The sequence below is a fragment of the Populus nigra genome, chromosome 14 (genome assembly GCF_951802175.1).
Source record: "Populus nigra chromosome 14, ddPopNigr1.1, whole genome shotgun sequence".
NCBI lineage: Eukaryota > Viridiplantae > Streptophyta > Magnoliopsida > Malpighiales > Salicaceae > Populus > Populus nigra.
Window position 1 is genome coordinate 3,266,735 of NC_084865.1, and position 17,172 is coordinate 3,283,906.

The 17,172-nt window shown below is 31.3% G+C and overlaps 2 protein-coding genes across 2 annotated transcripts; both read left to right on the plus strand.

Moving 5' to 3' along the window:
• Positions 1-8,164: 8,164 nt before the first annotated feature.
• LOC133673434 (disease resistance protein RUN1-like) lies at positions 8,165-12,469 on the plus strand. The gene is made up of 6 exons (XM_062094232.1): positions 8,165-8,228; positions 8,350-8,854; positions 9,300-10,404; positions 10,503-10,793; positions 10,867-11,763; positions 11,865-12,469. The coding sequence occupies exons 2-6, from the start codon at positions 8,358-8,360 to the stop codon at positions 12,393-12,395; spliced, it is 3,321 nt and encodes a 1,106-aa protein (XP_061950216.1). The 5' UTR covers positions 8,165-8,228; positions 8,350-8,357; the 3' UTR covers positions 12,396-12,469.
• A 1,042-nt stretch (positions 12,470-13,511) lies between these two features.
• On the plus strand, positions 13,512-16,780 carry LOC133673055 (ankyrin repeat-containing protein At5g02620-like). The gene is made up of 3 exons (XM_062093672.1): positions 13,512-14,487; positions 14,569-14,978; positions 15,761-16,780. Exons 1-3 carry the CDS (start codon positions 14,142-14,144, stop codon positions 16,637-16,639), a joined length of 1,635 nt encoding a protein of 544 aa, XP_061949656.1. The 5' UTR covers positions 13,512-14,141; the 3' UTR covers positions 16,640-16,780.
• The last annotated feature ends 392 nt before the right edge of the window (positions 16,781-17,172 follow it).

The window sequence follows — 17,172 nt, forward strand, 5'->3', positions numbered from 1 at the left end:
GTTGAAGAGATGGATATAAAGTAAATATATTTTAGAATAGTTTTGAAGTGATTTTTTATATTTTTAAAATAAAAAAAAAAACAAGTCTTTTATATTCTTGTTTCTTTTATCTCAAAACAGTAATTAAATGCTATGAAACCGTGAGATTACAACAACATTAAAAGTAAACGAAACATGCTTCCCTGTGTTGACATGATTACTCTATTTATTTATACATACACCAACCTCAGATAAATGTGCATATACAATACATATATCAGATAGGTCAATGTATTTTATACATGTTATTTTTGTTTAAAGCTCATATTTAAAAAGGCCGGAATCAAGCTAATAACCTAATATATATAAGCATGACAGAATGTTAAGTTTAGATGATATGAGTCTGGCTTGCTTTTCAGACCTAACATTCTTCGATTCAGCTACGTACTAAGCCTAAATATATGTGAATCTAACGAGATGTCAGACTCGACATCCTCTTCTTAGCTACAAGCTAAGCTCAAATACATGTTGGGTCACGATATTTTATTTGTTTATTTTAATTACTATTAACATAAAATATTAAAAGTAAAAAATAATCATCTCTCTATATCTCTAGATGTATAAAAACTTTTTTAGGGTCTACCATATTTCCATCAATACTAATATTGTGTAAGAGATATTTATCTTTCATTAATGTTGTGTAAAAGATATTTATATCTCGTTAATACTATCAAGAGAAAATGACATTTTAACCCCTTCATTCAAGCAACATGACAAGGTTCAGATGCTATATATACTCCTTAAATTACTCAGGTAAAAGGATTCACATTTTTCTATTCTATTAAGTATCCATATTCTTATTCTCGAAACATTTATCATACATAAATAAGAACAAATACTCTTATTCTTAGGATTTAAAGCTCTTTTTTATTTTATTGCAATCACTTATTAAAAGTTATTAATTTTATCATCGGAGGGTTCATAAACCCCAAAAAAAAAACCATGTTTATAAATGTTAGATTTCCTATCACCAATCATCAACTTTATCAACTCTAAAAAAAAAAAAAAAATTGATGTGAATATACAATTACTCTCTACTTAAACACTAAAAAAAGCTTTTAATCTTGTTGACATTAGATTATAAAACATCATCACGCAGAAACAGCTAAAGATGATTTTCTTGCAAAGTTTTCCGTTTCTTCTTCAATTGAGTTGCATTAAACAGTAAGCAAGATAGCTTCTATAAAAATAAAAAAAAAAAAAAAAAAAAAAAAACAGGATAAAATATCCATGCTAGATCGTGTTTGAATAATCCAATTAATTAGATATGCATGGTGGAGGTCAAGGCACCTTCTTCCCCATATGGAAGCCCCCACAAGAAGTGAAAGTACAATGAAGAGTTGAGTCATTTCATATGGGATGTCTAGACATGCCAAAACCTCATGTCTATGTCGTTTCATTTAGTAATAAACGTTACAAATTACTAAAGCTTTTATGGTGTCTTGGAGAGAACAAGCACAAATAGTTGAAGAGATAGTTTTTCCTTCTCCGACTTAGCTATTGTTTTGTATTATGTTTTAAATAGGTGGTAGGTGGATTTTTTTTAAAAAAATCTTTAAATTTCTTTATATTTTCATATCGTTTTAATATTTTAATATCAAAAATATTTTTTAAAAAATAAAAAAATATTACTTTAATGCATTTCTGAACAAAAAAACACTTTAAAAAATAATTGTTACTACACTTCCAAATACATCTTTAAACTTTTAGTTATAAAAAAATAACTTTAAATTGAAATTAAATATTGGTGTATATTTATAAAATATTCATATGTTATACGAGTTTCATGTTAAATTAGCTCTCTAAACTTAATTTTACTATATTAGACTCAATGGATTGCTCATGTGAACATTTGTCTATATATTTAAAATTAATTAAACTAAAAAAAAATAAAATTTTTACACAATTTTAATTTGAAAAATTTAATTGATGTTATTTATCTGGTGTTAGTCAATCTATCCATACACCTTTTTTTTCCAATAATAAAACGTTACTCAAATTATTAACATTAGGCTAAAATCTGATCCTTGTAATCTTTTATTTATTTTTTATTCTTTTTTGAATTGATTGAATTCTTTTACTCTTTTATTTTTATTATGAAGAGATCTCCTTATTATAATATTGCTAGTCAATACGCTTATATAGTGCCTTTGTGTTAGAGTGTTAAGATGAATGCTGCACCCTTGTTCTTTTGTGGGATCCACAATAAGTCTTTTATTTTTTATATTTTTTCATTTTGAGACGGGAATTAAATGATTGAAAGAAAGTAAATTATTTTTAGAAATATTTAATTTTAATGTATTTTTATTTATTTAATTAATTATATAATTTTATGAAATAAAAGAGTTGCCTAATAGAAAGATATCACACTGAGTAAAAAATAACAATAGTATGATGGAGGGGTTTTTATAGAACAAAATAAAGAGTAAAAAGATTCAATCAATATAAAGAAGAAGAAGAAGAAGTGGGAGGCTTTAATAACAAAAAAGACTACAAGAACCAATATTTAGTAAACTAATAATTATTAAATCTGAGTTGAAAAGTACTCGGGTTATTAGATTTATTAGATTATTGGATTAATCTAAATTAATTATATTTTTATTATAATAATATTATTTTATTTTTTAAAAACATAACTTTTTAATATTGATCTTAATAAATTTAGCTCATTGTATCTTAGTTTGAACATGTTATTATTATTATTTTGATATATTAATATTAAAAACAAATTTTAAAAAATAAAAAAATAAAAAATTATTTTTATATATTTTTAAATAAATATACTTTAAAAAACCTTCTTTTAACAATCAGGGGTAAAACCGGTAAAACCCATTCACAAAGTCGAAACAATCAGTAAATTATTTAATATCCAAATAAAAAAAAAGATGAGAATAACATGGTAACTCGACAAGGAAGAATATTGTCAGAAGACAATCCTCTAGCCAAACACGTGTTAAGAACACCAAATAGATAAATTAATTAATCTTGATTTGGATTTGATAAATCAAGTATATAATAAAATTAAATATGTTTAATTAATCAAAAGATCCTTGATCAGATAGTCAAGAAACGCGGAAACATGGTCCCAAGTCCCCACATATCTACAGTCTAGATACGAGGTCTTAATTGTTGGGTCCCACACTACCCCCAAATATCTGCTTACCCACGCGCTCCCAGCTTGGCCTAGCCCCCACTGCCTCCACATTTCTAGGCCACTACAGGAGACTTATCTGTGTAGCGGTGGGATATGCTTTTTAATTAAAAATATATTAAAATAATATTTTTAAATTTTTATAATTAATATATTAAAATAAAAAAATATATAAAAATATTTCTCAAACAAAAAATAATTTAAAAAACACTTTTAAAAATATTTTATAAAAAAAAACATTACTATGAAATAGAAGAAATATATATGAGTACTTAAAAAACTTTTTATTTATTTTCACTAAGTATTTTTTTTATAAAATATTTAATTAAAAAATATTTATTTATTTTCACTAAGTATTTTCACTAAAAGTAATTTATTTTCACTAAACTTTTTGTATTGTTGTTCGTATTAGAAAATAATATAAATTTTATTTAAAAATTTAAGTTATTAGATTGGATTGATTTTTTATTATGGTATCAAAATTTTGATATTCAAGTGGTCAATAATTTAAATTTTATAATTCTTATTTATTTGATAAAAATTAAACACAAAATAGTGTTAGTCCGTGCAAGTTTCAAGCTTAAAATTTTTTTATTTAAGGGGATGTATTAGAGAATAATACAAATTATATCTTAAAATTTTATCTAATGACTTAAATTATTAGGTTAAATTAGTTCTTTGGCAAAATAAGTACAAGACACTTCTAGATTCAATGGTTTTCAACATAAAACCTATATATTAGGATTGATGGATAATTAAATGCAGGTAAAATGAGATATATAGAACGTTTATAGTACAAAAATCAAAGGTTTATATATACATAAATATATATATATAAAAGAATGGGATTAAAGACAGAAAAATTAATTGATTATAAATATTACTCTTATAAGAAAATAGAGGGTAAGGTCTCTCGGGTTAAAGTCACAACATTTACAATGCATCAAAATTGATTGGAAAAGAATGAAATACACATGATCGAAAACAATTGAAAAAGAATCATGTACTAATTAAAAAAATTGATTATAAATCAAGAGTTTAAATATTTTTCTTTTCATTTTGACAAAGGTGGAGAGATCACTAGTAGATTGGCTAAAAACTGGGTATTCTTCCTGTCAGGTTTCATGGTGTCCTAATTAAATAAATAGATCGCCTTTTTTTTTCCTTAATCAAGAAGATGGTTTGGGGGCGATGAAAATTAGAGAGTGAAGTCTTACATTTATTATATACAGTAATCTGGCCTGATCTAGCAATTTGATTCAAAAACTAGTTACTTGCAAATTACATGACTAATTCCAGTGATTTATACTAAAAATCTTATCAAAATGATAAATTAGAGATAAAATTTATCACACTATTACATATACTTCTTTAGTGTTATGATCATCATAACTAACTAATCCGGTCAACTCGTCACCATCCAGTGATCTGGGAGCTTAACCAGTCTGACAACCATGGCTTTCATCATGAAGTCGATCCAGCCGGAGTCTGGTCCTTAAGTCTGGTTTCTTTGCTGGTAGCGGTAGATTAAGAAGTTATCTCCTCAGAAAGATATGTTTTTGGCAAGTTCAAATTTCTTAGATTTGTTAATGGCCGGAGAAAAATCCTTAAAGCCAGGCGGATTTTCTGTTCCTGGATTTCTCAAACTGTATGTAATGGCAGAAGCTTTGGTCCATTGGCAAGGATACTGCATTGCTCTTGGTTATTGCTAAAGACACAAATTTTAACCGGATTTTAGATTTGTTTTTTAAATGTTACTAGTTTGATTTTTATAAATCTTAGAATCACTAGAGGTTTATATAGTCATTAACTTCAAGATGTATGAAATTAAACAAGGTATATGCAAACTGATGCGAATATTTATATAATTAAAGAAAAATCACAGAAATCTTGGCTTCCTGCTAGAAACGAGAATTTGCTAGGTCTTACGTACTGTTCTTGATTCTGGTAATGATAATTTTGTTTCTGGTAATGATAATTTTGTTTCTGGTAATGAATTTATGTTACTTTGACATGGTTCAACTTATGTTCGTAGCTCGTTAGTTAAACTTGAATACACATTTGCTCAAAGAAAAATAAATAAATTCCTCAAGAGTTACTTGGTTCATTTGGAAGGTCATGGGATGTAAATCAAATTTCTAAATTGTAAAGAATATCTATATTAATTGACTAATCACAGGATTTTGATAGCTAAACTTAAGAAAGTAAGATCAAAGCTTAGACTTTGAAACATTGAAAAGGTGGTTGATAATTTAACTTGAATTTGATGAATATCATCCGGGTGAACCAACTTCTTTTTAAATAATTATTGTATTCAATGTGCATTAAACATAGTTTAAACATTATCAATTCTAACCTAAAATATATACATTTATATCTATCTATATATATAAAATATTTATATTTATTGAATCTAATATAATATATATTAATGATGTCTTAAAAGATCCAAGTAATTTAGAGGCAATGTTTACAACACATATAATTGATTAATATCTTGTTTCTACTAATGTGATTTATTTGTTTAGTCAAGGTGACCATGGTGGTTAGTGGCTAAAGTCTGGTATTTGGTAAATCAAGATGACCAGTAATTAATATATGTCAAATGTTTTATTTTCTGAATTCGAGGACTCTTCGATATTTAAGTAAGTATATTTTTAAGAAAAAAGATAAAAATATTTTAGAGAAAGACTATGGAAATAAATACGTTGTCAAGATTGAAGATTTAAAACCCTTTATTTTAAGGATTCAATGGGTCTTTTTATAGTTCATGATTTTTATTCTTTGGTTAAGAAAAAGGGCTTAAAAATTATATTTTCCTCATAGCATTTAATATCTCTTATGTATTAAAGAGAAAAAACATCTTTGACTCATCAGAATCTTTGGTTCAACATAAAACCTAACAAAATTACTAGAGCCACTAGTTGAGCTTAAGAATATTAGATTTAATAATTCATTTGACTTGTATATGCTTGGGCTTGGGCTTAGCGCTTGGCTAAGCCCAAAGACATTGAATTACCACCATAACTCTAGTTTCTTTTTTCTAAACATGGATTTTAGATTAAAAAAAAAACATGTACAAAACACATTAATCCATTATATACGTACTCCAATATTAATACAATACTTATAAAAGAAACTAAAACATTTAGCTACAACATTGTTCAAACACTTACGAATGGTAATAGTGTCATGACTTTTTTTTTTATCACCCAAGTTTTCTTCTCTTCAATTTTATCCTTTTAAATATGTTGCTTAGGGATCAAACTTGATGGTTTGATTCAATTGACTTCATATTAGGTTCTCGAGGTGTCAGAGAAAATATCTAATGCTCAGTTGATGTTTTATTTGGCAAAATACAATTTGATTTCATTTGTTTCAAACAATTAAAGATTTAGAGACCAATTTTGAAATTGAAATTATTGTTTAAGAAGGAAGTGGCTAACATGTATAACACACGCGCTACAATGTGAGAAGGGTCGACACACTTTAGTGGCATGTGCAGTGGTCTATGACCTCCATTTCTAGCCTTCCATGATATCATTAGATTTATCTCAATATCCTCTTCATTCCAAAGCGACACATGTACGAGGAGGTCTGACTTTCTAATCTTTCTTTCTTTCTTTTTCTTTCTCTTTTCTATCTCATTCCCTCGATTTTCATATCTAACTCTTCAAAAATTACAAAGTGATCTGTCATTTCTTTTTGGATGTCAACTTTGGTCCTAAATATTTAAATTTTTCTTTTTTGATGCCATCATTAAACTTTAGATTGGTTGAAAATTGGGTATTGCATTTTTTTTAGTTTGCTTTTTATTGTTTTATATTGGTATCACAACCTGAGTTGCGGATTTAACAAGTTAATTTGGATTGACTTTTTTTTTAAAAAATCTTTTTTAATTAATTTTTTAAATTTCATTCTTCAAAATTTAATTGTTTGAAAATTAAGTTTTGTGATTCTTTTTGTTTTGCTTTCTATGAGATTATTTTGGTATTGTGACTTGAGTCGCAAGTTTTGCATGTTAACCTAGGGTTGATTAAAGTTTTTTTTTTTAATTTTATCTTTTGATATTTGGTTGGTTGAGAATTAGGTTTCGTGATTTTTTTATTTGCTTTCCATTGGGTTATCTAGGTATTGTGACTTGGATCATGAGTTTGGTAGATTAACCCATGTTGGTTTGAGTTATTTTTTATGTACTTTTATTATTTGATTATTTTTTTCAAATTCATCTTTCAATATTGAGTTGGTTGAGTATTGTGATTCATGATTTTATTTCAAATTATTTTTTATGGATTTATCTTGATTTTATAACTCGAGGCATGCTAACCTAAGTTACGAGCTTAATAAGCTAACTTGAGTTGATTCGGATTTTTTTTTTGTTTTTTTAAATTAATTTTATTTCTAATTTTATATTTTAATATTGGATTGATGAGAAATTGAGCTTTATAAACTTTTTCAATTTACTCTCTATTAGATCATCCCTTTATTATGATCCAAAGCATAGGTTAAGAGGTTAATCTAGATTTACTCGAGTTATTTTTTAATATTTTTTAAATTGAATGCTTTTTTCTTTAATTTTATCATTTTAATATTTTATTGATTGAAAATTGAATTTCATTTTTGTTTTAATTTGTTTTTAATAAGATTATTGCATTTTTATGATCTGGGTCGCAATTTAACAAGTTATTTAATATTAACATGAATTAATTTAATATATCTTTATCTCATAATTTTTTAAAAATATTTTTTAATATATCACAATCTTAATATTTTTTTTTAAAAACATTATCTAATATATATATAAATTTAAAATTCTCACTGGAAAACAAACACGCTAAAAACACCTAAGTATTTTTTTTGTGCTATTTGTTTTTTCCGACTACATCACATTACGGGTCACTGATCTAATAAATGCTAAAAAATCTATAAATAATATATAAATATCATTTTTTTAATCCAAAAAATTATAAATATAATAGAAACTCCATCAATGATAGCGGTGTCATCCCTTAGAAGAGCCGGCAAACAGTGAATTCAGGTGAGTGGGGGTGCTTAAATTCCTTCTCTCCTCTAGGAACTTTCCTCTTTGCTCGACAAGATTCTTTTGTTGATATTCCTGTTCTATATCTATACTGACCCAAAGATTTTGATCTGTACAGTTTCTTGAATGGCTACTGCAATACCCCAAGATGAAGCCTCTTCTTCAAAGAGTAGATGCACTTACCAAGTGTTCTTGAGTTTTAGAGGTGCAGACACCCGCAAGAACTTTACCGATCACCTCCACACAGCTTTAGTACAAGCAGGATTTCACACATTTAGAGATGATGATGAAATTCAGAGAGGGGAGAACATTGAGATAGAAATCCAAAAAGCAATAAAAGAGTCAAGAATGTCTATAATTGTCTTCTCTAAAGATTATGCTTCATCAAGATGGTGTCTCGATGAACTAGTGATGATCATGGAGCATAAAAAACTTGGTGGGTGGCATGTTGTTTTGCCAATTTTCTATGATTTGGATCCATCCCATGTCAGTGACCAGACAGGGAGTTTTGCTGAAGCTTTTGTTAGGCATGAAGAGCGGTTCAAAAAGGAGGACAGAGTGGAGGGTTGGAGGATGGCTCTGAAGGAAGTTGCTGATCTTGGAGGGATGGTTTTACAAGATGGGTATGTAATTTAACCACATAATTTGTGAGTATTTTCATGAGAGTTGCCTTGATGCATGTTTTTGTTTTTCAAACACATAGAATAGAAAATAAATTTAGATGCATGGAATCTCAAGCAATTAAAATCAACTTATGCATCCATGATTTATATTATAATGAATTTTGCTAGACTTCATAGGTTGAGAATTGTGTTTCTAAGAAATTCTTCATGTGAGATAGCTTGATGCCATAGATAGAAGAATAAGATAAATATCTTCAAATGGAGCAAAAAGAAAGATTCAATGTGTAAATTAATTACAAGAATACTTTCTTAATTCCAAACAAGTAACTCCAGGACTTCAAGATTATACTTTCTAGTCCTAAATGCTGCTGTCAGCCTGCTAGAATAGTGCAGTACTAGCATAATTAATCATTATTCTTTAATGTATTTAATACATGATTTGTAGGTATGAATCTAAATTTATTCAGAATGTTGTTAAAGAGGTTGGAAATAGATTGAATCCCAAGATACTAAATGTTGAGCCCTATTTAGTCGGAATAGATTCCCGTGTAAGGCTCATCAATTTGTGGTTACGAGATGGATCAGATGATGTTGGCATAGCAACAATCTATGGGATTGGGGGCATTGGAAAGACAACCATTGCGAAGAGAGTATATAATCAAAACTGCCACAATTTTGAGGGAAGTAGTAGCTTTCTCGCTAATATTAGGGAAATGTCAGAGCAACCTAATGGTCTGGTTCGTTTGCAGAAGCAACTTGTTTCAGATGTCACAAAGAGAAAAGCAGGTAAATTTCACAGTATAGATGAAGGGATCATTAAGATCAAAGATGCTATTTGTTGCAAAAGAGTTCTTCTTATTCTAGATGATGTCGATCAATTAGACCAAGTTAGTGCAATAATTGGAATGCGACAATGGTTTTACCAGGGAAGTAAAATTATCATAACAACGAGGCATGAACGTTTGCTAAGGGCTGATGAAGTTAGTGTAATGTTCAAAGTCCAGCAATTGAATGAGAATGAATCGCTTCAGCTTTTCAGTTGGCATGCTTTTGGCCAAAATCAACCTTTGCATGGTTATGAGATGTACTCTGAGAATGTGGTGAATCACTGTGGTGGAATTCCATTGGCTCTTCAAGTTTTGGGTTCTTCTTTACATGGTCAACCTGTGGAATTATGGAGAAGAGCATTACAGGAACCAGAAGCCATTGATGATGGTAAGATTCAAAAGATTCTTAGAAGAAGCTTTGACTCCCTACAAGATGATCACGACAAAAATCTGTTCCTTGACATAGCTTGTTTCTTCATTGGAAAGGATAAGGATTATTTAGATAGAATAGTTGAAGGCTGTGATTTCTACAGGGTACTTGGAATTCAGAAACTCGTCGATAGATGTCTAATAACAATTGACAAAGACAAGATATTGATGATGCATCAATCACTTAGAGACATGGGAAGGGAAATTGTTCGCCAAGAATCACCCGATGACCTTGGGAAACGTAGCAGACTGTGGCGTCACAAGGATTCATTCAGTGTTTTGAGAAAAAATACTGTGAGAAACCTACTCCGTTTATTTCAGTGCACATTTTTTAATGCTTGCTCTTTAATTCTCCTTTATATTTTAAGATTGTGTTGTTACCTTCTAAGCAGGGTACACGTGCTGTTAAGAGCCTCATACTCGACCAACAACAGATAAGCACGGCATTGGCAAATAATGCAGACTTGCAAACTAAGGCATTTGCAGAAATGAGCAATTTAAAACTGCTTGATCTCAATAATGTAAAGCTTAAGGGAAGTTATGCAGATTTTCCTAAGAGTTTAGTGTGGATGCGCTGGCATGGATTCTCTTTGAATTTTATACCAGATAATTTTTCCCTAGAAGATCTGATTGTTCTTGATATGCACAAGAGTAGTCTAAAACGTGTTTGGAGGAAAACCCAGGTACGACTCTAATTCTTTCTCCCTCAGATTAATTATGTATTCAGATAAACTAATGACATCTCTTTCAAAACAGGCTCTTGAAAATTTGAAAATTCTTGATCTCAGTCATTCACATGGTCTAGTAAATACCTCTGACCTATCAGGACTGCCTAGTCTTGAAAGGCTGATTCTTAAATATTGCATAAGTTTGATTGAGGTTCACGAATCCATTGGAAATCTGGGAAGCCTTTTTCTCTTAAATCTGAAAGGCTGCAAAAATCTCATAAAGCTTCCTAGGAGCATTGGTTTGTTGAAATCACTTGACAAACTTATTTTATCTGGATGCTCCAAACTTGATGAGCTACCTGAGGAGCTACGAACATTGCAATGCTTAAGGGTGCTTCGTGCTGATGAAACTTCCATAAATCGGCTACAGTCATGGCAATTAAATTGGTGGTCTTGGTTATTTCCGAGAAGAAGTCTACAATCCACTAGCTTTTCATTCACTTTTCTACCATGTTCTCTGGTAAAGTTAAGTCTTGCTGATTGCAATATAACAGATGATGTTATTCCTGATGATCTTAGCAGCCTGCCTGCCTTGGAGCACCTAAACCTGAGTAAAAACCCAATTCAAACCCTACCAGAAAGCATGAATAGCCTCTCTATGCTACAGGACCTTCTGTTAAACCACTGCAGAAGTCTCCAATCACTTCCCGAACTTCCAACAAGCTTAAAGAAGTTGAGGGCAGAAAAATGTACGAAGTTGGAAAGAATTGCAAATTTGCCAAATTTGTTGAGATCCTTGAGACTTAATCTTATTGGTTGTAAAAGACTAGTTCAGGTTCAAGGCTTGTTCAACTTAGAAATGATGAGAGAATTTGATGCCAAAATGATCCATAACCTGCACCTGTTCAATATAGAATCTTTAGGTAGCATTGAAGTGGAAATGATCAATTCTATCACAAAGACATCAAGGATAACTCGCCTCCAGGTAATAACCCTTTCTGGCTTCAAAATTATGAGTTTTCTTTAATAGAAAAAATTTTCAATCCATCCTTAATCATTTTGTAATTTATGATTCCAATGGCACAGATATTGCAAGAACAAGGCATATTTAGCATTTTTCTTCCTGGAAGTGAGGTTCCAAGTTGGTACAGCCATCAAAAGCAGAACAATTCAGTATCGTTTGCCGTGCCTCCACTTCCAAGTCGCAAGATTCGTGGATTAAACTTATGCATTGTATATGGATTACGCAATACAGATAAGAAATGTGCTACTCTATATCCACCTGATGCTGAAATCAGCAACAAAACCAAGGTTTTGAAATGGAGCTATAATCCAATAGTCTACGGGGTACCACAAATTGGTGAAGATATGTTATGGTTAAGCCATTGGAGGTTTGGTACTGATCAATTGGAAGTTGGGGATCAAGTGAATGTTTCAGCATCTGTGACACCTGATTTTCAAGTAAAGAAGTGTGGAGTACATCTTGTCTATGAACAAGAAGATAATGATACCCTGTTAAACAATGAAGAAATAGTCCAGAGTAGCTCTATTGGATTCCAAACTCTTGTCAAGAAACATGTTCTAGAACATCCAGTATCACGTGTATTTGATGTCTGATATCACAAGTGTTGAACTCAAAAACATGTAATTCTTTGATCAATGAAACATTAACACATAAATTAAACGAGAAAGTAGCTGCATGCATTCCTTCTGACCCTTCAAACAATAGAGTAAGATCACAAACTAAAAAGCTTATTGGTCCATTGTTTATATATGGCAGATGCATAAAGAGAAGAACATAAAAAGTTGATTACTTCCAAGATTTTGGGCCGCCCGGGGATTGAAGTTTTGGAAACCGCAGTACTTGCTAAAGAACTTGGCCCCAGAAAGACTGTCGTCGTCCCAGATTTGAGATACCACGTCGATGAAAAAGCAAGCAACAGCGTCCAAGGGATTCGAAGTAACATCAAGAAGCTCGCAGAAAGCATGTGCTTTCTGGGGAAATAGGGAATGTTTCAAGTACAATCAAACTGATCTCATACGCACAAGCACTTATTTGTTCACGATTATCTTTGGTGCAAGTAGAGGCAGAGCTCACCAAGGTGAAGAAAAGGAGCTTGAAGGAGAGAATGTCTAATTCAAAATGAGTATTTTTACATGAAATATTAACATATTAAAAAAAACTAATTGAAATAAAATGAGAAATCATTTTTAAAGTACCTTTGGATGTAAATCTTCATGAAGGAATTTCCTGAAAGATATACTTTCTAAGATGCATTCTCTCTTACAGTTATTAAATCCAATTTGGTTAGTCTACTACTACAGTTAAATCTTTTGCTGACTTTTATTTTAAACATGGAACTCAATCTAACTTGTTAGAAAGACTTGATGAACTATCATATCTTCATGAACCCAATCAAGTCAACTTTAATAATTTATTTTTTTTGTTTTAATTTTGTCCAAAACTACATTGTTTATTTTTTTAACTTTTTTTATTAAAAATAAAATTATTTTTAAATAGATACGAGTTGATCCACCATTCCACGAGCCTAGATCTTGACAACTATGCTCTTTATATATATATATGAAATGCCAATTAGTTTAAGGGGAAAACAATAGATTTATTGTGACTTTTTGGTGGAAAAACTTTCTTATAAGAGTTGAGATTAAAACATTACTTATATAAGAAGAGTCTTCAGCGCCTACTTTATAATATCTTCAGCTATGGGTAACAAAAAAAGAAAAAAAAGTAAAGAAATTCTCGCTCTTTCTCTGCAACCTTTGTGCTTTTCTATAGTTTCAGTCATTAAAATTCTAGTCTAACAACCTTTGTTGTAACTTTCTCTAAACTTCATCTTTACTATAGATAGATAGATACATTAATTACAGCCTTACAAATGTTTTTGAGTCTCTCTTTAGAGACAGCTTTTTAAATTCTATGGGTTTTTATCCTGTTGACAGAGGAGCGCAAAAGAAGCTCCTTCCTTCTAACCCAAGTAAACATAATATGATTTTTTCCTCTTAATTCTTTATCCCTTCTTGATCTCCTTTTTTTGGTATGGAAAAAAATGTTTTAATTTTTTTTTTGTGGGATTTTTTGTTTTTGCTCTATACCCTATCTATGTTGCTGACATGCTTGTAATTTAGGATGCAAGAGAGAGCAGAACCAGACATGCAAGGTCAGAATCAAAGTTCCAACATTATGGGAAAGAGTTACCAAAGATTATTATTATCTTGGTTGCTTTAAAGAGATAATGAGTCTTGATGATAAAAGATGCAAATTTTAATCTGGGTTTTTGCTGGAAAGAAGAAAAAAAGACATGAATTAATATTAGAATTATAAAGGATTTTTCTTTTTGATTAATGGATCCAATGGAGTCACCAGGCGGGCAGCCTAGTTCAGTGCCTAGGAAAAAGATGACCAAACAGTTAACAGGAAAAAGAGATGATACACCATTACATTCTGCAGCCAGAGCTGGGAATTTAGGCGCTGTAATGGAGATCTTAACTGGTACTGGAGAAGAAGAATTGAAGGAATTGTTAGAGAAGCAAAACCAATCAGGAGAAACTGCCCTTTATGTTGCTGCAGAATACGGTTATGTGGATGTGGTCAGAGAGATGATAAAGTATTATGATCTTGCTAATGCTGGTATCAAAGCAAGAAATGGGTTTGATGCATTCCATGTTGCTGCAAAGCAAGGGGATATAGGTATGGCTCAATCTTGGAATTTACTATTTGTTCATTATATTTTAGGAAACGATGTTTGAGTTTTGGTCTGTATTGCTGCAGAGATTCTGAGGGTGCTAATGGAGGCCCATCCGGAATTGTCTATGACTGTTGATTTATCAAACACTACAGCTCTGCACACGGCTGCCACACAAGGTCATATAGAAATTGTGAATTTTTTGTTGGATGCAGGGAGTAGCCTATCAACCATTGATAAAAGCAATGGAAAAACTGCCTTGCATTCTGCAGCTAGAAACGGGCATGTGGAAGTTGTGCGAGCACTTTTGACAATGGAGCCTGGGATAGCAACAAGGATAGATAAGAAGGGACAGACGGCACTTCACATGGCAGTGAAGGGACAAAATATTGAGGTGGTGGAGGAGCTGATTGTTGCAGATCCTTCAGCTGTAAACAGGATTGATACTAAAGGCAACACACCCTTACATATAGCAACCAGGAAAGGACGAGCTCAGGCAAATTTCTCCTTATTCCCTACCTCTCTAGCATATCAACAAGGATAAAAATCTAAGATTAATTTATGGACGATTCAACATTTTGCCATGAGTAGGTCTTATTACTATCAAACTAGATTGAAATGTCGAGATTTTTTGTCTAATCCAAGTCATCTTTTCATTTCTCATGCTGATCTTACACTAGACTTGTTTCTATTCATGTATGAATTCAAAGCAAGCTTCACTATTTAAAAATCTATATGCAGTTCACAAAAGATAATAGAATTGAGAAAGATAATCAAGAAAGAGTTGGATAAGAAAAACTGTATCTAAAGAGTGCAGATAGTTATCCTTCTTAGAATAGTTCATTAATGAACTCGGTTGGCCTTATCATTCGAGTCTTCGAGATATGCCATGACACTTGATTTTTCCGTCAGCAACTAATTTTCCTAATTAATATATAGTCAAACCCTCTTAAATATTTTATAGAGATCCACCTTAATAATCATTTAGAAAAATTCCTTGATGGTGCATCTTATTCGAGTCACTACTTTAAACAATGGTTTTCAAATCAAACTGCTGTTGACTTTTACACAGAATCCTGAAATGTTCGACAACTTGGCTGTATCTGACTTACGGAAACTATAATATTGTTAAAGGTGATTTAGTTGAATTTGGAACTCTTGGTAACATTAAATGGCATATACCCTAAGTGGATTATATATATATATAGTTCAGCTTGAAGAGCCTTGGGGATAGAAAATTGTATAACTGATGTCTTATATTTTTATTTTTGGGTTCAGATTGTTAAGTTGCTTCTTCGGCATAGTAGAACTGATGTAAAGGCTGTTAATAGGACTACTGAAACTGCACTCGATACTGCTGAGAAAACAGGACATCCAGAAATTGCAGTCATTCTGCAGGAGCATGGGGTTCAAAGTGCCAAAACGATTCAGCCACTGGAAATAAATCCAGCGCGAGAGCTGAAACAAACAGTAAGCGACGTGAAACACGAAGTCCACCACCAACTGGAACACACACGTCAAACTAGAAAGCGTGTGAAAGGAATCGCTAAACGTCTCAACAAAATGCATGTTGAAGGTCTTAACAATGCAATCAACTCCACCACTGTTGTTGCCGTTCTCATTGCCTCAGTTGCCTTTGCAGCCATCTACACCGTCCCTGGTGAATTTGTTGATGACCCTAACGAAATCCCCCCTGGACAGTCTTTAGGGGAAGCAAATATTGCTCCAAGAGTTCCATTCATCATATTCTTCATCTTTGATTCTACTGCCCTCTTCATCTCCCTGGCTGTTGTGGTGGTGCAAACATCAGTTGTAGCCATAGAGAGCAAAGCAAAAAAAAAGATGATGGCAGTCATAAACAAATTGATGTGGATAGCTTGTACCCTTGTTTCGGTCGCATTTCTAGCACTATCTTTTGTTGTTGTTGGTGAACGTGAGAAATGGTTGGCAATCGGTGTTACAATTGTAGGAGCATCTATAATGGCGACAACGTTCGGTACAATGTGTTACTGGGTGATAAAACATCGAATTGAGGCCTCAAACATGAAGAATATTCGAAGATCATCACTTGGGAGCAGGTCACGCTCATTTTCAGTTTCTCTGGTCTCGGACACTGAGATCTTAAACAGTGACTACAAAAAAATGTATGCAATTTAATCCTTCTTTGATGGGATCCCTTTTATTTTCACTAACAAATCGTAGTTTTTTCATCCTCTATAGATTCTTCTAATCATTATTGTAATACTAGATTAAATTTTATGAGTAATGCCACGAACATTTTAGTTTTTTAATGCTTGATGTTACCTTGGCGTATGAGTTTAATTTAACATAATTTTATCACTGTGATTCATTTGCAAAATAGAAATATATTTATATCAAGCATGTTCTTAAGAAACTGAAAATAGAAAAATTATAATTTAAATGAAAGAATCAAACTTCAAACAAATAAATAAAATGAAAAACAAGAGTGTAGAATGGAAGGAGAAAAAGAAAGGGTGAAATTATTCTATAGGCCATTTCTTCTGAATCCACGTATTTACAACGATCAATCCATCCCGAATTAATCATTATTATATTTTAAGCTTGACACAAAATCCATAGCTGGAAGTTTTAACCAGGCATTGAATGAGTTCCTTTGCACTTAAGGATCTACAGCTCATACTCCCCATCCCCTTTTTCCCAGCAAGGAA